The 27,374-nt window shown below is 47.2% G+C and overlaps 1 protein-coding gene and 1 long non-coding RNA gene across 3 annotated transcripts; both read right to left on the reverse strand.

Moving 5' to 3' along the window:
* Nucleotides 1-58: 58 nt before the first annotated feature.
* LOC116943900 (uncharacterized) lies at nucleotides 59-22,391 on the reverse strand. The gene is made up of 21 exons (XM_032957228.2): nucleotides 22,269-22,391; nucleotides 20,592-20,684; nucleotides 20,009-20,179; nucleotides 19,336-19,395; nucleotides 17,721-17,813; nucleotides 16,732-16,824; nucleotides 15,641-15,746; nucleotides 12,770-12,858; nucleotides 12,158-12,238; nucleotides 10,614-10,742; nucleotides 9,486-9,734; nucleotides 8,307-8,615; nucleotides 7,255-7,932; nucleotides 6,531-6,665; nucleotides 5,181-5,249; nucleotides 4,829-4,900; nucleotides 4,647-4,721; nucleotides 3,893-3,976; nucleotides 3,208-3,286; nucleotides 1,590-1,763; nucleotides 59-349 (listed from the first exon to the last, which is right to left on the reverse strand). Exons 3-21 carry the CDS (start codon nucleotides 20,135-20,137, stop codon nucleotides 279-281), a joined length of 2,775 nt encoding a protein of 924 aa, XP_032813119.2. The 5' UTR covers nucleotides 20,138-20,179; nucleotides 20,592-20,684; nucleotides 22,269-22,391; the 3' UTR covers nucleotides 59-278.
* A 624-nt stretch (nucleotides 22,392-23,015) lies between these two features.
* LOC142925141 (uncharacterized) lies at nucleotides 23,016-25,060 on the reverse strand. 2 transcript variants are annotated; one of them, XR_012942227.1, is made up of 3 exons: nucleotides 24,694-25,060; nucleotides 24,068-24,208; nucleotides 23,016-23,843 (listed from the first exon to the last, which is right to left on the reverse strand). It is a non-coding gene; the product is annotated as an uncharacterized LOC142925141 (long non-coding RNA). The 2 variants fall into 2 exon arrangements; XR_012942226.1 differs by lacking the exon at nucleotides 24,694-25,060 and adding an exon at nucleotides 24,446-24,508.
* Between the last annotated feature and the right edge of the window lie 2,314 nt (nucleotides 25,061-27,374).

Genomic DNA, 27,374 nt, shown 5'->3' on the forward strand with positions numbered 1-27,374 from the left:
TTTCGTTATAGATATTTTAATAGTTTTTTTCAGTTGCCAGACAATGACTAGAGAGGGGTTCACACGGTAAAAATATTTATTTTCACAAGAAAAACGTTGGAAAAAGAGTTCCAAGTAAAAAGCAAATGCACGGTTGGTATGTTTTTTTTTACATACAGTAGTGTAATACAATATGCCTTGCGATGCAAGAATTTTAGACGTAAAAATTTTATACATTGATTTTTTTAAACATGAAAGTGTTTATCATGGCTAAACTGTAAAATGGCGAACAGCAGTCCTCACGTCCTGTCTTCCTCCGTGCTGTTGGTCGTGTTCACGATGAGAAACCTCAGTGGCGGATGATCCTTTCCTGGCAAGGGACCAGGATCAAGTCATTCCTAAGGTGTACTTCACCTTATAACAAACAGAAATGCATACACAAGTCTTTTCATACACTTTCGACTGAAACCTTAATTTTAAACCACCTTGCAAACTAATTCGTGCAACAGTTGCCTCGTTTTCATTTCGCGTAGTTTTACATGAGACAGTCCGTATCTTTCGTCCCTTGTCCAACCAAATGTAGTGGAGAACCGTGGGTTGGGTACCAAATATTTCCATGGGAGAACAAACATTGGGGAGGGGTTGTACTGCGCAAGTTCTCACGCCTTCTGCCGTATAGCTCCGATGTGTGCTCAGGTTGTGCTGTGTGTTCTGCATCGTGTGATGTTTCACTGCACAAGCTTCAGAAACTTAATGGAGCACACGTTTGACCCTCTTCCGCACTGTATGTAGCCAATGGTGCCGATCGGAGGTGGGGGGGGGGAAGGACAAACTAAACACAGTTATAAACAAGTATTTTTAAATCTGGATTTAAAAGTGCAGTGCTTAATATCGTGAATGATGAAGATGGTGGGAGTGGAGGATTGGGTAGAAAAGTGGATGAGGTACAGCTTCGTCAAAGGCTTCGCGCGACTTTGAGAGGACCGCTCACCCCAAAATCCTCGCCACCCCCCCGATCACCTCGTTAAGAGTTGCGGGCTTGCTGGTGTTCGGTAGGTTTGTTAATAGTGTGGCATTCTCTTGTGTGTGCATGTTCATCGCCTGCACGTAAGCGGTGAAACTGGACACGGCTCGCTCTCACGACTTTCCCTGCCTTCGAGTTTCCACCGCACTTCGAACATTACGCTGAACACACCTCTGAGTAACACGTAGGTGGAAAAATCTTGCCGAAAGTTCGTGCCGGTGTGCGTTTGGAGTCGAGCGGTTTCGGAGGAGCTGGGGGGCGATGGTCTTCTTTCGTCCAACTGATGTAGACGGCAGAGCGACAACTACAATCTCGCGTTCAGGTGGTCAAGCCAGATCACTGCGTCAGGAGCAGCGAGCGGAGTGTATCGCTGTGATGGCTCCGTAATATTTGTGGATCGGGGCATTGCATCGTTTATGTACGTTGTACCGTCTGATCCGGATGGCCACAGTCGCACACTACTGGAGAGTTTTGTTTATATGTTCCATTTGTGCATCAGGTATTCCCTATTTGTATTCCGCCATGGTTTGTGCAGTGGATGCGGTTCAGGGTGAACCACGAAGCACCTTCGTTGCCGATTGCTCACCGAGGGCTGCCATGAGGCCGAGCAGCGCCGCGAACACGAGCGTGCCCATCAGTAGGCCCATGAGCAGCGACTGGCACTTGCGTCTGCGCGTCGGCTCGCTGTCGCCCGCGTGGCCGATGTACGCCCGGCACTCGGGGAAGCAGCCCTCGCACACGCAGTATGAGCTGCCCAGTCCTGGAAAACACGCTTGGGAGGATTGGCACATGGTTGTGCTCGTGGTGCGATAATTCCATGGGTTGCCGTGGTTTTTTTTCTCTTCCCCAGATTGATGCACTTTTTTTTTTAAATCACCCCTTGTATTTTGAAAACAAAAAGTCTGGGTGCATTATTAATAGTCCCGTGTGTGGTGTGCGTGATTTGTTTAAGTTTACTGACACCAGGCATGATTTTGTAGTTTTCACCTTGAACGTCTTTCCAGAGAAAATGCTAATGTTGATTTTTAAGCTCTGGGATACATTGCAATTGTGCATGCTAAATTATGATGGTGGCAGGTAAATGTAATGGTAATACAGCTGGTGAAGAGGAATATTGGGAGTGTCTAGACTGCAGAAAATAACGCATGAAGCTGTTCAAAAGGCACGCTGCCTAGGGCCTACGAAAACTATGCAATTTTTTTGTATGATAAAGGTTTCTTATTGAATATATTTATATTGCAAGAATAAGCACAGTTTATATACAGGGGCAGAGTCATGGCAATCTTTTTTTCATAAGGTGAGAGAAATTAACAGTGGAGATTAACTCTTCGAGATTGTTTTCATTGCAAAATTAGCGAATAACATCTGCAAATGTCGTTTTTCGCACAATCCAGTGACAGCGGCGGTAGTAGTAACACGGGGCGGCAGCAATACCAACTATAGAGAGTTATCACTTAAGGCCTACGAAACACAAGTGCCTAGGGCCTACAATAAGCTTAATCCGGGCCTGGGGCATGAAATGATGGACAATTGAAGATGAGTCGTTTGGGACGGTGTCTGCTTGTGGTCTCAAGAGTTGACCCAGAAATGAGAGTAGCACACACCAAAGGAGATGGAACGAGATGCAGAGCGCTGGATGGACCGTGGAAGAAGGACATGGAGCAGAAAAGGGTTAGACATGAGCAGTGCGAACTTATTGGTGCCATGCGGATAAGTGCTGGGACTTCATTTGGCCCCTCATCGGTGCAGAAGGGGATGGAAAAGAATAAAAATACTGAGCTCAGTGTTATCAAGCGCCTTTCAAATTGTTAATGTCAAAGCGCTGGTTAACTATAAACTAAACTTTATTTTACCAGGTAAGGCCTACTGAGCTACATGGCCCTTTTCCAGAAGCGACCTGGCCACGTGACAGCTCAACGAAGTGGCTTATCGCGTGGAAATGTAAAGCAGCCAAATGCTCTCCTAAACGCGTGACGTTGATTCTGAATGCGGAGGGCAAAAACTGGAGGACCCGGAGAAAAATGCACGCGATCACAGGGAGAGTGAAATAGATACCGCAGACTCCAAATATACAGCAGCTTACGCTGGTAACCATGCGTGCTCTCTTTTTTTCGATGCAATAAACGGTTATTTCGAACCGAGCCTAATGGGAAAGTCTCAGAAAAGCAACATCGCGGAACGTTTATTGAAGCTGATGGTCGTACCGTAGCACACGCTGCGCTGGCTTGCCGATCGGGAGACAGCGAGCGGTAGTTTAGCCGCAGGCTTCTCCTTCTTGGTTGGCTGTGGACAGTGAAACTTGAACAACAGCAACAACAAAAACTTTGCGTGTTGGTGATGCCTAATTTTCCTCGCCAAAGCCAACCATGTGCTGGATTTAAAAAAAAAAGTCTGCTTTTTCAGATCTGGCTCGGGAAGACTGGTTATGCAGCTTAGCATAAATACAACGCTATATATTATCAACTTCAACTGCATAATTATACACATGTCCGAAGACCAGATTGCCCAAAATGTGCCCAGTCTCATCAGAACTTAGAAGCTCAGCAGGGTTATGCTCGGATGGGCGGCCACCACGCATAACAGGTGTGATAGGCTGCGGCTAGGCTGCGGCGCTACGTGATAGCCAGCAGAGAGATGTTCAGCAAAAAACATCCTTACAAACCTTTGCGCTTGCACATCATTGCTTGCTGCCCTCACCAACATGCACTTACCAGCACGGAGGTTGTAAGGTCAAATAACTCCCGTGACCTCCACGGTGTGGGGAGGCTCTCGTCCAGCAGTGGATGAGGAATATTCCTTGACATGTGCGCATCTGAATCCCGTATTGTAAGCTCTCTAATGCTGCAGCAGTAATGGTAATGATTGAATGCAACGTGCGAATCAAGGTACCTCTTTTGCTGCCGTTTCGTTTGGCTCATTTTCCACGGAGATGTCCAAAGAAATCTGGGGTGGCTCCACTTTCAATGGCTCAGGCTGCAAGATACGCACACCAAGATTGCTAAAAGTAATAGGTGAATGCACAAGGACTTGAAAATTATTATTTAAATTGAATTCCCCTTTGAGAGCATCCAGCAGCCAGCTGTCCATGTGACTCAAACCTAAACTTTTTGTTTATTTTACCAGGTAAGGCCCACTGGGCTTTATCGCTCTTTTTGCAGAAGCGACCTGGCCACAAATGACAGCTCGACGAAGTGGCTTAGCGTGTGGAAATGTACAGCAGCCAAATACTGTAAACGCGTGGTGATGTTGATTCTCAACGTGGAGGGGACAAATGGGAGGACCCAGAGAAAAGTGCACGCGACCAACGGGGAGAGAGACACCGCAAACTCCAGATAAGCAGACCGTCGGGGGTCAGGATTGAAGCCACAATACCAGGTTAAGGGAGTTTGTCAGATCTGTCGGGACGCCGGCCTGGCCCTGCAGGAGGCTTTTGCGATGCGGTGGGACGTGGACACGGGTGTGACCGGCCATCGTCGTGTGCACGATTCTCATGATTTTAGGGTTGTCTGTAATGCCACACTAAATTATCTCTATGTGATGACACGACGAAATTGTTGACCAGAGGACGATCCAAAACAACATTTTATCCACAACAGGGTTGCTTCATTGAAATGTTTGCTTTCCATGGCAGTCTCGCTCTCACCTGTGATGATTCATTGCCAGATGAAGTAACGGTTTCATTTGACTTTAATTCATCTTCATCGCTGTCTTCGGTGTCCTGCAGCAAACACAGTATTCTGCTGATTTCGGCACCATAGTTTCAACAGTGTTAAGTCTCATCTCGGGTGATCACTTACGAAGTGTATCGTGCATACGGTGACGTACCGTAGATGATGTTGATGCTGATGATTCAGAGCGGCTTGTTGCCGATTCACTGCCATCTTTTGTCAACTCTGTCTGCATGGAAAACAAAACTGGATATTGTTTTAAGTAATTTTTTCATAGTTTTACAATGAGCTTAATTTCTCGCCGTTAATGTAATTCTCACTATGAGTAGGCACATGACGAGTCCCAGAGCCGGAGTGAGACGTATATACTGGATGTGATGTGTCACACGCAGACATATTTCAGGTCACTGACCTGGACAAACCTGGTTGAAATCAATTCCTGTTTTTATGTGACACGAGAGTTCAACCGTTCCTTAGTTGTGCAATTGTCTCAAGTAGGGACGTCGTACCTGCACCGATTCTTCAGAGCTTGACTCCGTGTCACTGGATTCGGACTGTGTGCTCAGACTGCCATCAGTCTTGCGTTCAGAAAGCAAACAAACTTCAGGTCAGATTATTCACGTGACAAATACTTTGAATTGCGTTTTACGATAACGAATCGGCTATCATTTGCATCCCTTGGTCGATCCGCGAGTAGATTAATGCCTTCCACGCTCTTGTCGGTCATGGGAGGTTGTTTGACCATACTTCACCACGTTATTTGAGTTTGGTGTGAAGGCATGATGTCAACTCGTGTTCGTTAGATTCATCGCGCGTTGTGCGAAACATTGTGTCACCACTCCATCCTGTTTTTCCTTAGAGGTGTTTTGTAATAGTGGTTATGGTTTACGTGAGGTGGTCAGAGAAGCCCATTCATTGTTACTCCCAACAACTGCATACCCTTCGGAAGCCACGCGCCAAGCGTAGTGATGCATGATGATGATGAATATAATTATCCCATTCTCATGAGCAATTTGGTAATTCCTTTTAGTCGTGTGGTTCAGAGGGATCCCTCGACAGGGCTGTCATCAGTGGACACTGATGACTTAATGGAAGTCTACAACTGCTTTCTCCAAGACACCAACCAACCCTTCGTTGCCAGAGGCTGAGCAGGATGTAATCCTAACGTCAGAGGTCACGTAAGCACTGACCCTATTTGTCAGATTTAATCCATACCCACATTGACATTTATCTGCTAAAATCACTGCAATAACAGCGCCGGTGCTTGTGTTAATATTAAACTGTTATGAAATACCCCTGCGGTTAAATCGGGACGCATTAACTGCACCAATGTAATTTCGCAAAACGGCAAACTGTGCGCGTTCAGCCAGACGTTTCCTAAACGCCTCTTGAAAATGATACGCGGTGGCCTAGTTTGGTTGACATGGGCCCTGGAGCAAGGAATTACATGGGGGGGGGGGGGGGGGATGGGGGGGTCCTTGCCCCTGCCTGAGTGTCCGTGGTCTAGCTATTGAACTGAACTAAAAATTTTTTTTTACCAGGTAAGGGCCACTGAGCTGTATATAGCTCCTTTTTAGAAGCGACCTGATCACATGATAATGAAGTGGCTTATCAACGTGTGAAAATGCATAGCAACCAAATACCCTTAAACGCGTCCTGTTGATTCTAAATGTGAAGGGGGGGGGGGGAACGGAAGACCCGGAGAAAAATCCACGCGACCACGGGGTGAGAGAGAGAGACACAAACTCCAAATATACAACAGGCCTATCGGAGGTCGGATCGAACCCACGACCTCCTGCATACCAGGCGAGAGAGTGAACGTCTCGCCACCGCGGCGCCCCAAGGTTATTGGCGCTCACCTGCGCCCCGTCGTGAAGGTGACCCGAGTAGGAGGAGCGGCTGTGCCGTGGCGACCTCATCACCACGGGGCCCCCAGGGCACGGCAGCTCCTTCCAGCTCCCCGGCTGCTGCAGGTGGCCATTGTGAGTCTCCGTCTGCGAGATGGAAAATCTCATCCAATTGACGGATTCTCGGTTCGTATTTGGGCACGTGTCTTTCATTCGTTTTACTTTACCCAAAGATTAACTTGTAACGCAAAACAATTCAGCACATGGCATATGTAGAAGGGCTAATGCCAAAAAACATCGTGGATTTTTTTTTTTAGGCCAAAGTGTTGTTAGCGTGAGTTTTTTGCTAGTTGTGCTTGTGCACGACTGCCAACGCAGCATTGACAAACGATGTGATTACGTTACCCCACTGTATTCTGCTCCAGGTCTTTAAAAATATATGAGACCAGTCCAAATGGGCTCTCAGGTGTTTTTAAATGAATATCGCTGTGATCTTAGAGATCGAAATTATGCAATAAATCTTCACATAGCAAGTGGCTGAGGGGCAACACGTTAGCGCGACAATACTCTGAACCAATCTTCGGCCCATACCGCCCCCTCGTGTGCCATTCAGGCCTCGATATGTAGGTGCTCGTCTTTGTATCAACCTATCTCAAACTGCTGTCTAATTACAATTATAATCATTTCAGTTACCTTTATAGGCAACCTCTGCAGAAAAAAAATGTTATAACTTTACCTCTGTGCGTTCGGCGGCACTGGCTCTACTCTTGTCACGCTTCCTCCGGTGAACGTGCCTCTTGGCCTTCTTTAAAACGCCCGGGCAGTCCTTCTCGCGGCTCGTGCTCCTTCGGCCGCCGCCGCCGCCGTGAATGAGAATTATCGGCGACGTCCACTCCGGATCCTCCTTCCTGCAGTCCGCCTCGGGAACCTCCGTGAGCTCGCGATGGAACTGAAACGTGGAACTGCGCCGGCGGCTGGCGGCTTGCGGGAAGCTGCGACGGCGCCCGGCGGGGGCGACCGGGCCGTCGCCGGCCTCGCTGGCGCGCGAGAAGCTCCCCGGCGGGAGCGAGAAGGGCGAGTCTGGGTCCGGAGGCTTCTGCCCGTCGCCCTGGTGGAACATTAACACCGTGTCGCGGGCGCCGCTCGAGCTGGTCCTTCTCGTGGAAGGAGCAGTCCTGTGTCTCTTCCGTCGCCTCCTCTTCTGTTTGGGGGTCGTGAGGTCGCGCGAGTCGGGCCGGTTGGGGTGAGATTCTGACGAGACTTTGGCTGCTGCCAGAGGCTTCTCGTTGGCCTTGCCCGGCCCAGTGGCTGAGTCCGGGCCACTACGGCGAGGGTGAATGTTGGCGCAAAATGTTTTGGAGGCCGCGGTGATGGTTCTCTCAGGCAACGCCACTTGTCCCGTGGGAGATTGTAACTGGACGGCAAAATATAAAGATGCGTGATTAGCGTCATTTTTAGTTTTTTTTACTTTTACGATGAGACAAAAATCGTGAGCGAAGTTTGATCTTCTGCTGGGTTAGGCTGCGTGTTGGGCATTTCTTCTTTCAAGCTTTTGTCGCGCGCCAACTGAGCACCTTCAACTCCTGAAGATGTTCGCAGTAGTGCGTTGCAAAACCCCGGATAAAGAATCGCTCGATCCGGAAGAGCACACTTGGATTGTGAAAAACCCACCCGCTAAACAACATTGCCCAGCAATTACTCTAATAATTTTTAGTCATTCTTTGTCATTCTTATCATTGTCGAATTCTGGAGACTCTTCCACTGAATTCTGTCTTCGGTGGCACTTACCGATAGGTCATCTTGCCGTGTTCCGTGTCGCACCTCTTGCCGGGCCCTGCTCCCAGTGCTGGGAGGCAGGGTGCTGGACGGAGGTAGGGTGCTGAGTGGCAGCAGGCTGCTGGGCGGGCGCAGGAGGCTGAAGCGCCTGGCGTCGTGACCCTGGGAGCCATGCGTGAGGTGACTCCGGGCTTGGTGGCTCAGAGCGATGAAGGGAGGCAGCGGCGTTTGGTAGAGCACGGGCACCCGCCCGTACCCAGACAGGGCCCATGTCGGGGTCGTGGCCTCGCTGGCCCACTGCTTCCTGGGGTATCCAGGCTGCTATCACAGACCAACCACCGGCAGTTTACATCGGGAGCGCCTGTGCCAAACGAGCCGGAGCGTAGCTTCTTGTTTTGTATGGCTGATTGTAGATGCAGCGCAACAGCTACAATTTCACATTCAGGTGGGTGGATCAAGAGCGTAGCTGATGAAAGACAACAGACAAGCTAGCGTAACAACGCATTTGCATTTTTAGAAACAGTATTTTTTAAATATATTCCAGCCATTCTCAATACACAGCTAGATGGAAGGCCTCCCCACACACCATGTCATGGGATTTTGTATTTTTTACTTTACTTGACCATGTTGGTCCATGGAGGCTGAGGCAGGATAAGTTTTGATATCGCTCACCATAGATGTTAGCCTTGAAACTCGGGTCGCCGGGATCATACTGCAGCGTATTAACCACTTTACCACCGCTCGGCTATCATAGTCGTAATGCCCATTGTTACATTTTTTTGTTCATCAGGCCGTGCTTTGGGATGCGTGGCCAAAGCCATTCACGAGCACCTAGCTTTTCGGTGGAGAAAACCAATTTATAAAGGGGAGCAACACACAAATCCCCACTCGGTTGGTATTAAATAATGTTGCTGTCCTGTCATCACCTCGACACCTTGTAGCCCAACACCACAACACCTGGTATGTCCAAGCAGTCTCTGGCTTAGCCTTTCGAGGTCGGTCGCATTCATGGTCGTGGCACGTGAAGCTATGGATTCACATTATTCACGTAATCGCAGTTACATTCGCGAGTTTGGGGCACGGCGAAATGTTGAAGAGGCTGCGCCATATTTGCATTGGATGTGAACCTGGAACGAGAATCCCCCGATTCAAAGGGGGGAATTGATTTTCTGCCAGGGTGTGCGCCAATACCATTGTGGTATCCCGCTGCACGGGCTGCAGAGGTTGGGATGCGGCGTCGGGGCGGCCGGGAGTCCTGCTGCTGGGCTCGTCCACGTGCCGGGTCTGCTGCAGGTCTGGATACAGCCCAGCCGGCGTCATCGTCGGGAGGTGGGGGGCTGCTGGGTGGCACGCCGGCGTGTCGGCCTGAGCCGGCGACATCCTCAGCCGCATGGACTCCGCGCGAGGTGGCCAGTAGAATAGCGGGGGTCCATTGCCCGTCTGGGCAAAAAGACAAAGATCCCCCGTGTAGCCTGTAACAGACTGTTGGGGCAAGTGCTGTTGGCGAGTAGCACCTACAAAAGGCCGGCACGGCACACGTGGGCGTGGGTGGCCGGCACCACGCCCGGCCGCCTTTGTCTCCCCGGTGGTGATGTTTACACACTGCACCAGGCAGTCATTTGAGGCCGAGTCGATATATGGGAGGCCCAGGACCGGTTCAGATAATCGTCACCGGTGTTGGCCATGAGCGGGAATCGAACTGGGGTCGCCGGGTTCACAGCGGAGCGTTCTGACCGCTACGCCACCGCTCCACACACACGCAGGAGCTCAAGAGGCCCCGCGTACGTGTGTTCAGGGGTGCAGTGCGGTGACCGCTGAGGTCCATCGCAATAAATTATACGTTCATTCCCACTGCGTAATTCATGAAGCGTGAAAAAAATATTTATAACTGTTTCCACGAAAGAAAAAGAACCCGTCTGCTCCTGTTCAAAAACCCACCATGGATTGCTCGCAAGTACGGCGAGACCTTTGGCACGGAGGTTACGGTGGTCAAGGAAATAGATGAATTTCAATGAAGTCTGTGAAATCTTGGAAATAGTTCTACACCGAGACGGTGGGTGGTGTGCGGACAGGGTGTTGTAGAGAAAAAAAATATATCAAGCAAGTCTTATAATTAATTTAAAAATAAATCCATGTTAGGCAGGGGTGGGGGGTGGACGGTGGCAGCGGAGCATGGGCAGCACCCCCCGCCCCCGCCCCCCACCCCCCCCGCTATTCCATGACCATTCTGTGAAAAGTTTTTTTCCCCCCGTGAATTAGACAAAAAAAAAAACAATTACCGTGCCAAAATCGCGAGCATGAGCGGCCCTGCAACCACACCTGGTAGTAGGTGGGGTCGGCGACCGTGTCGATGGCCTGGCAGGCGGGCGCCACCCTGCGTACCGGCGGCAGCAGCCGCTTGGCTGTGCGCCTCTGCCTGATCCTGCGTAGGAGCTTGAGGAATCGCGCCTGTGGAGGAGCAGCGTGGGTCAAGGGAACATGCGCACACGCACGTGTGTCGAACTTATTTTCACACCGCGCGTTTGCCAACCGCGCTAGTCACAGGTGTGCAAGGGGGGGGGGGGGGACAACAGACTGGAAACACGAAAAGAAGTTCTAAAGAAATGAGTTTGCAGTCTAGATTTGAAAGTACGTCCTTCCAGTGGCTTCTGAATATCGTAAGAGCAGCCACTGTAGTCCAGCGCTGCGGAGGCAAGAGTTGGTGGCTCGCACAAATGTTGTAAAACTCACTTTCTGTGGGTGTCGAGGAGGTGCCGTATTTATGGTTTGCCAGGAGAAGGCGGTACAGCAAAGTGGACTATCATCTGTCCCTTTTGTACGGGATAGAGTGTTGCCCCCTCGCATGCGTGGGTATCCCCTGGGTGCTCCGGTTTGCTCCCAAGGAATCGCGACTACAGCATCGTGACAATTCTGTGATGGGATGTCCGTTGAATGTAAACACTCCTTAATTGGCTGCAAACATCTTAATATATATAGAGAGGATCGCAGAACTTGCATAATTGTTGGCGCCGGCTGACCATGTGGCTGCCTTCCTGCTTGTCTGCGGTTCCTCGCAGTTCTGGGTATAATTATTTCTGTTACAGATAGCATGTCCCATGTGCAACCCGCGGGAATAAGAGGAGTTATAATTCACTGGAAAGCTATTGAATATAAATCCACGCAACTGCTGGCTACTTCTAGATTTGAAGCTTTCGTGACTGCAAGGATTCATACTCTTTGGTTTTTTCGATAAAGTCACGTAGGTAAAATTTAAAATAAAATAAAAGAAAACAACTAAATTAAATCACGACGTTTCGGAGGCAACACAAGCTTCCGTCTTCAGCTGGCAACTTACTCAGTGCTGAGCCTACCGTTCTTGTGCTCCTATGTGTTTAAAGGTTCTGTCACCAGCATAGTCGGCACTTGTGACAACTTGTTGAAGGGAGAAAGACAGACAGACAGACAAAAAGCACCACAATATTTGTCCAAAATGTTGCGTGTGTCTTCTCTTCGCCGTATCTGACCCCGCTGGGGGTGTCGAGCCACCCACCGACAGCCACGGTGGCTACGTCCCTGGAATGCGTGCGTGCAACACGCACGTGTTTCTCATCGGGCAAATATCTCTCACTGCAGCCAGCCAGACCTACTGACGCATTCGCATCTGAAGTACGCAGCCAATCGAATGACGAATATGCGTGAAGGCCGCGGCAGAAGTGTGCATTCCTGAAAACGCGAGACCTTTCAACAAAAACAACGGAACGAGGGAAATTTTGGTCGATGCATGCGTCAACGTAGCTTCTTTACGGCGAGATATTCGGCAACATTTAGCCAGAGAGCTATTTCCTGACAAGTGTGCCGTTTTGCAGAAAAAAAGCAATTGTTACCAAAATGGACAGCTTCTTCGGCTTCTCCGTGGCCTGCGCTGGCAGGCTGTCCCGAGGTGTCGCGAAGTGCCAGGGAAAGATCTGAGAACACAAAAAAATCGATGGAGGCGAAGGAAAAATTGTCCTCCTCTCCTGTGCGACTACTGCAGCTCCTAAGACGTGTGCCGTCATTGGCCCTGGACGAATGACACACGCAGAAATATTCGGCAAGACATTGTAAGCGATGAATTCAATCTTTGTATTTTAAAATGTGGCAAGGACCCAATTGAAAGTAAAAGTCTCTTTTACTAGGGAGACCTGGATTAACAGAGCAATACACAAATACGTGTAATAAACATTAACAGCAACATTATATCGATCAATGATGAAAACAACAACAACAACAACAACATCCCTTGAGATACTATGAAACATTAACAGTGAACAACAGGATATGAGTGCAGTGATAACTGAAAAAAAATGTGTAAATAAAAAAAACTGAATTTAAGTTATATTTTTGCTACGTTTGACTAAGCCGCTATGTGTTATGTCACGCAGGAACATGAGTGGCAAGCAAGCCGTGAGACGAGAGAGGCGAGAAGACCGGCGACTCGAGTACCCTCGCAAACAAACCTGTGGTAAGTGTGTTTGTGAAGCATTTAAAATTCCCCCGTCCAGAGGCATCGTTTCAGAGTGAACGTAGTCGGACGAGTAAGTTGTGTCTGTAAATAGAAACGGATAAAATGAATGCCCACACTTACGACTGTTTTTCTTTGTGTGTGTGTGTGTGGGAAAACAGCGTGGATGACTGCATCGACACACATTTGACCATCGCGATCGCCAGCACTCCAGGATCAAGGGGGCACAGCCACACTGAACGAGTTGGAGGTGTCTCACTGAGTTAATGGTTCCCAGTTTAACAGCAGAACCCCTCTTAACGAAGGTAAATGGTTCCATGAAACCGGTGGTTAAGTGATTTGCCCGTTAAGCGAGGAAAGGATATACACGTTAAAGGCTTAATTCGTTCATTCAGCATAGAAAGTTAAACTTTTTCACCCAAAAACGTACTTTTTCATATTTAAACAACGGATATTAAGACACAAAGATACTATCAACATTATAAACACGTAATATTAAAATTAACACGGTTAATTAATGCAATCATTAATATTTACTGCACCTACAACAGCCAGTCGTTAACAGGGGAATGGTCGGTAAGCGAACACATTGGGCTCTGTGGAGGCACTACACTACTATACACTACACACTACACTGCTATACACTACACTGCTATACACTACACTACTATACACTACACTACTATACACTACACTACTATACACTACACTACTATACACTACACTACTATACACTACACTACTATACACTACACTACTATACACTACACTACTATACACTACACTATACACTACACTATACACTACACTATACACTATACTACTACACACTACACTACTATACACTACACTACTATACACTACAGTACTATACGCTACACTACTATACACTACAGTACTATACACTACACTACTATACACTACACTACTATACACTACACTACTATACACTATACTACTATACACTACACTACTATAGACTACACTACACTATACACTACACTACTATACACTACACTATACACTACGCTCTACACTATACACTACACATGGGGCTCTGTGGAGGTCCGTCGTTAAGTGATTGGTCGTTAACAGGGGTTCTACTGTATGCCAATTATTGACCAGTTCAGCACACCGGTGTGTTGAAGAGTTAACCCGCAACATTTAGAACTTGAAGCAAGACGTTTCGCCAGTAATTACAACCAGCCTCATCAGGCGACGGCCAGAGTTGTGGAGAAATCCTCCTGCTGCTTCGATCGTAAATGTGATGTCATCACCGTGAGTCAATCAGGTGCGACGAGCAGAGGGGGGTTAATGTCCTATACATTACAATGGATATATATATTTTTAGTTGGGTTATTCAAAGTTAATCTAAGAGAATGCTGAGGATATGCAATACAGTACATATTATTGGCAGCTCACAGTTAATCACCATCGACCTATGGTGACCTGTATTGGCATGCAATTAAACATCATTGCATTAAATTTTGATTTAAAGCTTTCGTGACTGCAGTAATTCATATTCTTAGTTTTTTCGGTAAAGTCACGTTGAAGAGAAACAACAAAATAACAAAATATATATAAAACAATAAAAAAAAAAATTCTCACGACGTTTCGACCATAACTCAAACGGTCATCATCAAACGGTCATCATCAGATGATGACCGTTTGAGTTATGGTCGAAACGTCGTGAGAATTTTTTATTGTTTTATATATATTTTGTTATTTTGTTGTTTCTCTTCAACGTGACTTTACCGAAAAAACTAAGAATATCATTGCATTATTTAAGACCGAAACAGGAGGAGGATTTCTCCACAATTCTGGCTATCGCCTGATGAGGCTGGTTGTAGATACCGGTAGAAACGTCGTTAATCGACTTGTAAATGTTGTGGGATTGCTCTATAACATAGCGGTGTGCTGAACTAACAACTAATTGCGAGGTGTTTATTGGTCAGATGATCGATATGATCTACAAAGTTTGCCTCCTAATTCGTCACGGATAGGAGTTCGACTATTACTAACAATTTTTACGTTACCAGGTAAGGCCCACGAAGCTGCAGAGCTCTTTTTCACAAGCAACCTGGCCACAAATGATGGCTCAATGAAGTGGCTTATTGCGTGGAAATGTATTTGCAGCCAAATACTCTAAATGGATGTTGATTCTAAATGTGGAGGGAAAAACCGGAGGACCCAGAGAAAAATCCATGCTACCACGGGGGAGAGAGAGAGAGAGACATGCAAACTCCAAATATACAGGCTTCAGGATTGGGATCGAACCCACAAGATGTTAAATATCAGGCGAGGTATTTAACATCTCGCTACTATGCTATGAGTACCACTTTACAGGGGAGTCAGGAGTAGTTTTCCTATGTATAGACTCGCCCCCGCCGTAGGAATGTGGAAATTCCATCGCTGGCTCATGACTGTAAACAGGATATGATTACCACCTGAATGTTCAATTAGGCAGGAAATTACTTTGACTTTTGTTTACTGCACTGCAGTGTTGAACCTCCTATTCAAGTGTATTTAAAGGTTCCATCATCAACACAATCAGCATTTTAGTCCTTGGGCCAGTTTATTTATACGACTAATAATAATAAACAACTTGACAACCCACTCATTTCAAGTGGTTATCACAACGTTCACTACTGTTGGCCACATTAAGATGTTGGAACCGCTAATGTTATGCCACCTCAGTTGGTACCCGAAGAGTGAAATATCTGGTTCTGGGCTCGTGGACATTTTACGTCAACTTGTCGATGGGATAAAAATGCAGACTCAAAAAATACCAGGGTTTTTGGGTCCATATATTCATGGGTATCATCTGCCAGCCTCATCTAAACTGCTACCACCCACAGTGGAGGACCTGTCTGGGTGTCCTGGCACATGCGGCCATCCTGCAGAATGTTGGTTTGTCCAGAAGCCTGGGTTTGTGTTGGCGACCATGTCTGAATCCCTTGATCCAAACGCATCTAAACAAAAAAAACAAAGAACCGACCTTTTTCCAATTACGCGTTGTATGCATGTTTGTTGAACTTCTTTCGCACCGTACGTCGCCAACCGTTCTAAGCGGAGGTGTAGAAAGAGTGGGGGTGTACTCAAGAAGTAAACTGTATGTAAGGCTAACGAGTATGATCGGCTGAAACGGTTTTAAAACCATATTCCTGATGCTTCTCGAAACAATGATTCAATGCGTGTCCCAGAATAAATGCTCGCAGGCTGAAAACGCGACACACTAGTATGTTTGTGACAACGCATCTTCGATAACAAAACATTATGGGAATTATGGACTCGGAATATTTATTTAGACTGGGAGAAACCAATGAAGCTACAAAGCTCTTTGCTCACAGATGTCCGGTTGGGGCGGGCGTCAGCGAGTTACATCGACAAACAATACAACAAAAGATAAGAGAGCATGTTCGAGACAGAGTAAGCAAACCACGAAAGTAAATAAGCTTATAAATAAATTACAAAAGTACAAATTGCTCAAGTACATACATTCCTGCAGATTTGTCAACACCGAATGGAATGCTTCTGGCAAGTCATAAAAATAACAACAGTCCCAGACCACATTAAGAAGGCTTTGCACGTCAAGATAACACATTCTGCATACAGCCTCGTCATACATAATAGCCTCGTGATGATTATAATAATAATTTACGATTCATAAAGAGCCCTAAGACAACCGTTCTCAGGGCGCTATGTATGAAAAGGCAGAAATAGTTTAACGTCAATGGGTGAAAAAGACGTTTGAAAATGACTAAAGATATTCCAATATTAAGCAGATACGTTTTCGGTCTAGATTTGTAGTAATGGCCAAACGCTCAAAACAATGACGTCATCTTTTTGTTCTTTTGTTAAATCCTGCTATCACTTTACAATGATCTCACTCACAGTTTTGTGTTAAGATTTAGCCGAGCATTGAAATGTAAATTGCTCTGCGCATTTTTTTTTTACCTCCGTTTGCTTCTTGAGGCCAAAGGTGCACTGCGCCTTTGAGGTTTCCAGCGAACGTTCAAAGCTCCCATCCGTCATGATCATCGCGTCTCTCTGTAATAACATAAATGTTAAAACGAATTTCAGACCTTGAAAAATAAATATACATTTATATAAATCAACATCGGCTGCGTGGTGTGGTTAGCGCAGGCCCTGATGGTATTAAATGGGACCCCTGTCCAATTTCCACCACCCCCCCGGACAATATTTATAACACCTGAGCCACTCTTTCCTGTGGAACTGTGTACAGTTGCACTACCTGCACACCCAATCGTTGTGCCACAGAACAACAGCATCATTGCCATCATCGTTATAAAGTACCACTATCAACAGGACCACCATCGTCAATATCGCCTCACTGTTTTCGGATTGCACCGCATGTTTGTTCGGCACGATGTCCCAACGTGTATCTCCACGTGCTGGGAGCTTCATTGGTCACGGACATCACGCTGAACGCGGCGGGAGGAGAGCTGTCCGTCACAACCGCGAAAACCTACGTGGTATAATCTCACTGTGATCGATTTAACGAGCGACGGACGGGAGAGTTGTTTTACTTCTAACCCAGACATGGGCAAAGTACGGCCCCCGGGCCGTACACGGCCCGTTGGGCTTTTTAATCTGGCCCGCCGAACTTGTCCAAATATTATTATTAAATTAAATTTTACCTTTCTCCTGTAATGCCCCCATTTCCCCATTAGATGGCACACTTTGACCGGGAGTTACGACCTGTTTTTGTATTGTTCATGTTCGTGCAATTTATTAAATTGCCTTGCAAATAAATGCTTCGCTACCTGTTAAAGGCCAAATCCTTTAATGTAATGATGTTTACATGTAATTTATATTATTTCACACAAACACTCCATCCATCTGTTCCTGGCCCGGCCCCTCTGTCAAATTTTAGAACCCATTGTGGCCCGCGAGTCAACAAATTTGCCCACCCCTGTTCTAACCTGTGCCGGCAGATCGTCGGTCTGTGTGGACGAGCAAGCCTGGGTGTTGGGACTGGCGGGTGTCCAGTGCCACTGCCTTGGACCATGCACGGACTGCACATGCGTGTGATAAGACACACAGACGGATCACCGGAACACACCGCGACGGGTAGGTCAGAGTTTTGCAAGCAGTTACACTCGCGCATACGGTGATGATGATGATGATTCACATTCATAATAAAGGTTTTTAGGTTAGATCGCGTTATTTATAAATGTTGTCGTAACCCTCCACCACCCGACATGGCCAATCAGCAAAAAAGTGTCACGTTGACAAAAGACAATTAAATTTTGATTTAAAGCTTTCGTGACTGCAGTAATTCATATTCTTAGCTCTTTCGGTAAAGTCACGTTGAAGGGAAACAATAAAATAATAAAATATTATTGTTTTTTATATATATTTTATATTTTATTGTTTCCCTTCAACGTGACTTTACCGAAAGAGCTAAGAATAAAAAGACAATTAGTTCACTACTTTAGCCCACCGGTGTGCTGAAGAGTGAATCCACAACATTTACAGTTTGAATCATAACCATTGACTGATTACCAATCGATTATATAATTACTGCACCTGAAATGAGTTAAATGATGACGTCACCCTGCTGCTCTATTTAAGACCGGGAGCAAGTGAGGGCTTTACCATTCTGGCGAATTGCCCGATGATGCTGGATGTAATTACCAGCGGAACGTCGCATTCAAACTGTAAATGTTGTGGATTCACTCTTCAACACACCGGTGGGCTAAAGTAGTGAACTAATTGTCTTTTGTCAACGTGACATTTTTTTGTTGATTGGCCGTGTTGGGTGGTGGAGGGTTACGACACATTTATAAATAACGCGATCTAACCCAAAAACCTTTATTATGAATAATATTGGTCGCGAAAGCCTAACGTGTTAAAATGATTCACATTGGTGACTCGAACGGCTCGAAGAGAGAGAGGCAAAACCACAATTGGAGGAACAACAAAAAAGGTGACTGATGTGGAAGCACCAGGGCTGAGACTGAGAGGCAGGGCCTAGAAGGGTGTGGTTCGAAGTGGTGAGCAAGGTCATGAAGGTCTCTGGAGTGGAAGTGGGAGATGATGGCCCAAGATAACAACGAGTGGAGCACGGCGAGCAGGAAGGCAGACACCACACGAGTGGGAAAATTGCCAATAAGACGTTGATGGCTGGGTTCTTTGTGAGCTGCCTGTGTGTGTTTGCTTGAAAGATTACACTTAGATATTTGGCATGTTACAATACATAGATTAACAACTGATTTAAATAAATAGATGAATACGTTTACAATACATATATCGAATCATGCGTGTACCAAAAATATGATTTGTTAATTAAATTCGATGATATGCGATTTAGGGCAATGGGGCGTATGCGGCGGAACAAACTGAACAAGCGAGAAAGCGTACAAATGACAGTAAACATTTTACGCGAAGTAATCTATTCTGGAATTGTATTGCGACCTCGAACGATGCGTGTCAATTCATGGAACCGCGAGGCTGATGAATCACCGCGTGTTTAATGAACCACGTGCAGACAAATGGAAACGTCAAATCTATTCAGCATCGTCAATAAATGTTTACCTTGTACCTGTCTGAGAACAGGTCATTTGCTTGTATCGAAAAATTGTGTTGCATCGATGGCTGTAAAGGCACACAGGAGAAAAGAAATGTGCAAGCAAAATGTAATAATCATGTACATATATTAACTCATAATAATACTATATTTTACCTTTATTTATCAAGGTAAGTCTCGATGGGTGTCAACATTATTTTTCAGTAGGGTCCAGCATTGGCATGTTTAGCCAATTCTATTTGGCATGTAGGAAAACCGGAGTGCCTGGAGTAAATCCACGCATATGAAGAGATAACTCTCAAATTGCGATACAAATATATTCAAGAATCCATTGCTGCGTTGTAGGCTCGCAGCACGAGCCTACAACGCCTGGAGTCTCCTAGCAAAACGGGCAACTCTGGATCAACGTCAGCATGTGGTTTGGAACAGTTGGGCCGACGTTGACCCCCAACGTCGGCCCAACATTCAATGCCTCCTGGGCTCCAATCGCATGCACGAAAAAGCGGGCGCGTCTTTGCCAAGCTTCCAAGATCTGCCCAACGGTGATCTAGTCGCTCGTAAATCGTATCTGGCAATATCCCGTGTGGGCCAATAGAAACGCAGCCAAACCCGCATGCTGGAACTTAAAAAAAAGAAGGATTAAATTCCACCGCGATTTTCGTCCCGAGCTCCCGGTCCCACCTTGCGCGGGGGCTGCTCCGGTTGCGGCCACGCGGAGGTCGTGCCCCTCTCGCGGCTCCGGGTGCCCGGCGCCGGCGTGGCGATGACGAGCGCCCGAGCCCTCTGCTGGGAGCCCTCCCGGATCACCATGGCCCGCAGGTGCACCTCCTCGCACCTCTTTTCCGCGTTGCCCTGCGCGCCGTGTGCGGGCACGGCGGTCAGAAAGACCCCGCAAAAGCTTTCGGCCTCGGTTCCCTGCCGGCCCGGTCGTTGCTGGGGGTGCCACCTGCCCGTTTTCTCTGGACGTTAAAAGGTCCCGGCTTTCGTCAGTTGCGCAATAGTAACAACAACAACAATAATAATACGCCACTCGAAGACAACTCACGGACACGTAGTTCTCCCCCCTTGCGGCTATTGTGAGATATTCTCATCAATGCGCGCCTCCGATTAGCACGGTTGGCTACGTACGGTGCGAGAGAAGTTCAGCATACACACATACATACACGCATCCATCTTCTCGTACGTCCGGGGGGGTCTCTGTACCACAGAGGTGGAAAACCCCCGGCCTTCGTGTTTGTGTACGGTAGGTTTGCACGAGCGGTACCAGCTGCAGAGCTCCGCTGCCGAGGCGAAGCTTGTGCCTCCGCCTGGCTGCCCTGGCCTTGGGTCTCCAGCTCCAGTGGATCGATGTCAGGTGCTGCGTCGTTGGCACAACGGCGATAACCACAGACGGGGGGGGGGGGGGGGGGTCAGCGTCGAGCCTTTTTAATTTAAGTCGGGCAAAGGGCCCCATTGGATAAAGACTCGCGACGCGCACAGCTTTCGCTCGCTCTTGAACGGAGAGAGGGGCTCGGAGGCACAAAAGAAACCACGGGCAGCGGGGAAGGCAGCAGCTAGGCTGTGAGCCAGCACCAACAATTGCCCAAGCAGTCCTCCATATATATTGCGGTACTATCAGGCAATTAATGAGAGTTCATACACGTCAGAGGAAACTGGAGTACCTACATAAAATACATACAGATGGAAACAAATGGATATTTATCCGCTTGCTATAGTGCAATCTCCTGGCAAGCCAGGGTATGATGACCTCGACGCACACAGGAAGGAAGGTTCAAAGTGTTTATGTGGCGCCACGGTGGCTAGGAGATGTTAACTACCTCGCCTGGTATACAGGAGGTGGTGGGTTTGATCCCGACCCTGATGCATGTATATTTGGAGTTTGCATGTTCTCCCCGTGGTCGTGTGATTTTCCTCCAGGTCCTCTGCTTTTTGCCTCCACATTTATAATCAACATGTATTTCGATTATTTGGCTCCTATAAATTTCCGCATGATAAGCCACTTCGTTGAGTTATTATTTGTGGCCAGGTCGCTTGTAAAAAGAAGCTATATAGCTCAGTGGGCATTACCTGCTCAAATAAAAATAGTTTCGTTTCGTTATCCACCAAGCCTAACTCCGCAGGGCTAGATTATAGGCATGTGCCACTAACTGGTTATTCATTGGAACATCTGTTGGTGAATACGTGCAATTTGTCATAATTATAATTTAGTGGCAATTAATGTTTCAATTTGGGAATTGGGCCAAGTCCTGACATTGAATAATGACGTTACAGGCCCGTAATGTCCACTTAACTCAAGACAGAGCATGTTGGTGATTCCCGGGAAAGGAATATATGCGATGGCTTGAAGAGAAATTGAGCTAAGTGGCATGCATGCTCACTGTTCAGCTTTCCACTCCATAATGTATAGATGTTTAACTTATTTTGCACTGTACATAGCCAACTGCGCTGATCAGAGGTACAGGAGAAGGACGACAAACTAAACACAAACATTTTTATATCGACACAAAAATGTAGTGTACGTCCAGGAATTATCATAATATGGGCAAATACGGAACTTGTCCTTGATTGCGGTTTTCGCAAGCGCGTGCGTGCACAGTCATTACATTATCGACCGTCGTTTATTTGGCAGCGTGTTGAACATAATGACGGTCAAGAATAATAAGAACGCGGAGTGACAGCCAAACAATGGAACCGCATCCAAGACTATATCCACCGAGGGGATGGAGTGATGAAATCAACTCGTGTGCAGATGCTGGGAGGATCATTACAGCACAGGATAATGGGAGATGGTGGTGCCTTGAAGCCCCTTCATCCAGCGGTGGATTGACCATGGACAAAGGAAATGGTGATGATATGAATGTAGCTGTGGTGTCCGTTCCATGTTGAGATATTCAAACGTAGAGCGTTATAAAAGTGGACGAGTGTGTGACGCCTCGCATACCTTTTCATTTCTCTCCAACACCAGCCCCTGGAAGTGGTCCCTGACTGCACTCCAGTTCTGTCGGCTGGACACAAACCCTGGGATGAACTCATCCTGCGATGGGGACGTGCGGAAGGCACGTCGCGTGAGAGAGACAGCATTGGTCACATGGCAGTGCTTACAGTGGCACTCATTACACACCAAGTGCTTGCCACAAAAGAATGGCAATACCTTGCTGATCTCAAGGAGAATAAAATATCACACGAACTCCCGTCATACTCATAGCAGCAGCTTTTAGCTAACGATTGTACAAAGACGGTCACCACATCGCGCGCTTTTAGATACGCTTCCGCGGCCGTCTGGAACGCTCTTCCGATGTTAAGAAGCCACTGGGGCTCTGCATTTTCAAATCTAGCTTGAAAACTAATTTCTTTATAACTGCTGTTTGTTTTGATTTAAAGCTTTCGTGACTGCAGGGATTCATATTATTGGTTCTTTCGGTAAAGTCACGTAGAAGGGAAACAATAAAATAATAAAAATATACTGCTGTTTATGTTCACATGTTGTCCTTCCCCCCCCACACACACATTCAATTTGCGCAGTTGGCCACGTACGGTGAGAAAGAAGTTCAACATACGTACATACTGGCTCAATAACCCCTGAGCCATCTGGCGCCCATCAGCTTTTACCAAAGTCTTGAGTTTCATCTGAGCATCTGTTAATGGCCCAGACTTAAGTAGCCTCGCAGATTTTTCGCCGACTCTCTCCTGTGTCAATATTTGGACCCCGATGTCATCTGGTGTTTAATTAAATTATCATTCAAAAGATTGGACTTGTTATATTTTTAGTACGTTACTTTATCAATATAAATGATAATAATGCAATTCGTCTATCTAGGAAAGTCTCTCCGAGTCTCACGGTTGTTTTTTTCTTCTTCTAGATATGATGTATCGAATAAGGTGAGCAGGTTTTGTCTACATTTGGGATGTTTGCTCAATTCTGTGATCGCTGTTTGGCTGCGTGTGGGAAGAAACCGGATGGCCCGCGAAGACCAACGCGTACGTGGGGAGAACACTCAAAAGGGGGGCAAACCTAACCACCTACAATAACAATGCCCTTTGCTGATGCAGGAAAGTTTTTGCCGAGCATAGAGACTAGTTGTCAGGCAGGGGTCTGCAATTGAGAGAAAAAAATAATTCTTCCGATTCCAGAAAACAAGCGTTTAGCATGATGAAGAAAACTGGAAAACCCAACGCACACGAGGAGACAGCGCTCAAAGCTCCACGCAATGGATTGAATCCACTTTGCTGTGCTGCTTTCTCCTGGCCACCTCGCAAGCCAGTGTGGTGGGGAGTTTCCACAAGTTTGCGCGAACCACCAACCCTTTCCTCCAAAGCTCTGGATTACGGGCGCGTGTTATCGCGCGCCTGACTCTAAATCCGTTATTTCAATATTCCGCCAGCTTTGAGTGTCTCGTTTACATAACCGCGAGCAATCATGCCCACTTTTGTGAACCACGGATTGTTAATGTAGTGTGTCGTGCTGCACAAGTATTCTTGCCTGAAATGGTGCAAAGTCACTTTCAGACTCTTCAGTCTATAAAAGAGAAAGAAAAAAAACACAAACGAACGTAAATTAGACGATTAAAAACAGAAAAAAAAGTTATTTGGACATCAATCAGACAGTTTGTCGGCCCTCTACTGTGAGTGCCGTTGTTTCACAATTTTACTTTTGTTCACGTGTTTTTTTTATTATTGTTTGTTGTTCAATCCCCATACATGATCGTGACTGGGGATGCAATGCGGAGAGAGCCGACTTGCCTGCACGGCGATCGTGTTCGTTGGTTTCTTTGCTCGGAAGTATCGGAGGAAATTTGATGCCATTGCTCTGTTTGGAGGATCGACGAAATCTTAATCTCTGGGGGATGAAGATGTCCACGTCTTCATCAACACCGAGCTCTCCTGCGTGAAACACAAAAAAACGCACGTTAACAAAACAAACACTCCATGCGATTTCGAGCACGGTGAATGCTTACCGCGCGTTTTATCTTTGAACATTTTAGACGTCGACTGTAAGAGTGGCATGTTTTCCTCCAACCAGCACCACCAGCACCAGCACCGCGACACAACGCAAGCGACTTGCGCGATCGCAAAACAAAAACATGAACAGCATCGCACGACACCCAGCCCTCATCTCACCTTAACAATGTGCCACCCTGGCAGACCACCGAATGATCATTGCCCTCTTCGGTCGTACAAAGCATTATGTGTTTTTTTCGGCACCACCCCCCCACACCCCAATAATTCTGCAAGCCCGTGCGTTCCAACAAAAAAAAGGAGCATAGTCACTGTTGCCAGGCTTGGGTGCCCGGTCAGGGTGGGAGCGGCAGCCAGCACGGTCGCGATGTTTGCCCTCGCCCTCCAGGCCCTCGCCAAAGCACCCTCACCTGCTCCTTTTATCCTTTGTCGTCGCGGTTTGCTGGCTTCTAGTCCCCTCTGCGGGGGCCCTCTCTCCGTCCCGCCAGTCGAGGCTGGCTGAAAAGCGTCAATCCATTGCACTCTGGGCCGCTTTAAATGTTGCCCTCGCAGCTGGGATCGGCGCGCGCTTCTGCTTCGAGTGCTTTTGTTGCTGCCCGTGAAAAAAAAAATTGCTCGACGCAGAACGCAAGGGGGTTTGTATGACATGAAGTGCCGATAGTTACACACGGTCGGATTGGTGGGTTTTTTTTTTGTGTTCACTTCAATATATGAGTTTCCTTTATGCGGCATGAGTGCGGTCGTATTGCAAATGCGAATCGCGTGGCATTGGTGGCTATGGCCACGAAGCCAAGTGATGTGACTAAATAGCGGTTAGCCACTACAAATTACCTTTGGGCTGCGCGCATCTTATCATGTTTCCATCCCTGAGTCATTGGTGTAAATTCCACGTTCCTTTGGTCGGGGTGATTACTCATCAAATAACCACTGATGACTTTCCACAACATATATAGTTTTTTTTTTTTTATCAACCCCAGAGCAACCTTCTGATCTTAAGCCACATGCACCCAACACTCTATGCTTCAGCCAGCCAATGTAATTAAAAAAACTGATATCAAGATCATCAAGTATTGTATTAGTGTTTTGCCCAAGTGGAATTCCTCAACTGTAGAGCGTCCAAATAAAAATATCTATAAATGTTGTCAACACATTGACTATTTATCGTCACAATCGAAAAATACTAAATGTTTAAATCATTCACATATATGGTAATATTAACTGAAGCATGCACGTGCATATTTAATGTAAATCCATAATCTATGCATGTGTGTGTCTTCGTGCTTTCGGAGTCCCTGACCCTCTGCTCACGATCATTAAGGACCTTCATGATGGTGAGTGGGCCCGGGTAAAACTACGTGGCCGGGAGTCAGAACCATTCCCTGTTCACCTTGGGGTGCGACAGGGATGTCCTCTAGCTCCCACATTATTTAACATCTATTTCGACCACGTAGTTCGTGAAGCCTTCGACGGCTATACCGGAGGAATGTCCATCTGATACAGATACAATGGAGGCTGATCGATGCCCGGGTGAGGTCAAGGAATTGCTCCCTATTGCTCAACCATGTTATGTACGCTGATGATCTGGTAATTGCTGCTCACTCAGAGGAGGAATTGGAGGCGCTGCTGCTGAACCTGGAGCTTGCCACTAAGAGGTGGGGCCTTACCATCAGCCCCACCAAAACTAAGCACCTGCCTGGGTATTTTGTACCATCGGACACTCCACACCCACAACTCACAATTGGTGATGGGGCAGTTGTGGAGAGAGTGGAGAGTTTCCCAGACCTGGGCAGTGTGCTCATGACTGGCTCCATTTTAACAGTAGAGGTCTCACTCCGAATCAGTCGAGCGGCAATATATTTTCATCGGTTGCGTAATGCTGTGTGGAAGCTACCTGGTCTGTCGCTCCGCACGAAGCTTCAGGTCTTCTCGGCTTGTGAAACGTGGAGCCCCCCTAATGGAACATCTTCGCCGGTTATAAACATTTAGGCTAGCCTGCCTATGATCCATCCTGGGTTTAACCAGGCTGGATTGTGTGAGGAGCTCACAAATCCTTGAAAGATCTGGGAAAGGTCCCATCGGTGAGCTCCTCCGGCGAGCAAGGCTGCGTTGGCTGGGTCATGTAGCCCGCATGCCCAGTCACCGCATGCCGAAACAGCTTTTGTTCGGCCGGATCGAGGGGACTAAGCGGGCGCGGCACGGGCTAGAGAAGAGATGGAGTGATGTGGTGAAGATGTAGAGCTGAGTGGACTTGCCGATGATTGTTACCAGCGGTGTCAAGATCGGCCTCTGTGGAGGAGGCTCGTGAAGGACGCTGCTACTGGGCAGTTGGAGGCAGTCGCCCTCCAACAACAACGGAGGGTGGAGGAGCGACCCTCACAACAACGAGCGGAGCGCCGGGTGGCTAAAGCACATCAAGTTGGCACAGTAGGGGGCACAGGTGGTGCATCAGCCAGTCATCTCAGTCATCTCAGTCAGTCGACCCGTGGCACCTGGGTCTGCCCCGTGGCCTCCTGCCAGCGGGCGTTCAACACTTCACGTGGCCTCAGGGTGCACCTAGCCTGGCACAAACGTCGTGGTGGTGACGTCACCGCCACTTAGTGGCGAATGGTGGTTGTTGTTGTCGTCACAGACATGCGGTTTATACGTGTGGGATATGTATGTATCGCTAGTTTACGCGTGTGTGTATATATACACTTATTTTTTTTTAAACCATCCGTTAGTATTCTGCATAGCCCTGTTCAAACATGTCGCAATGCAGGAACACACTGTGCCCGCCTTTTGTTCATCAAGAGGCGTATTCACATTCAGTCCTGTTCATTACAACAGGTTTAATCAAACACTCGCACAATGATACAACTAATATAACACTTCGGTCAGATAATCTGCATAGTAACTTTTTAAAAGCATAATTGTGTGTTTTATGTTTTGATGCTGATGACTCCTGGAACCGCAGCGTGTCCATGATAACACCCACCACTCAACTTCACCTATCCACTCTATTTAAGCCTATCTCTATCTGTATAAACCTCCATGTTTCCTGAAGAAGACCAGTCAACCAACATATCTTCCCTGCCTTTTCATTATCCCGTTA

Source organism: Petromyzon marinus, chromosome 19 (genome assembly GCF_048934315.1).
Source record: "Petromyzon marinus isolate PM22_M1 ecotype Great Lakes invasive population chromosome 19, UKy_Petmar_22M1.pri1.0, whole genome shotgun sequence".
In the NCBI taxonomy this organism is placed as follows: domain Eukaryota; kingdom Metazoa; phylum Chordata; class Hyperoartia; order Petromyzontiformes; family Petromyzontidae; genus Petromyzon; species Petromyzon marinus.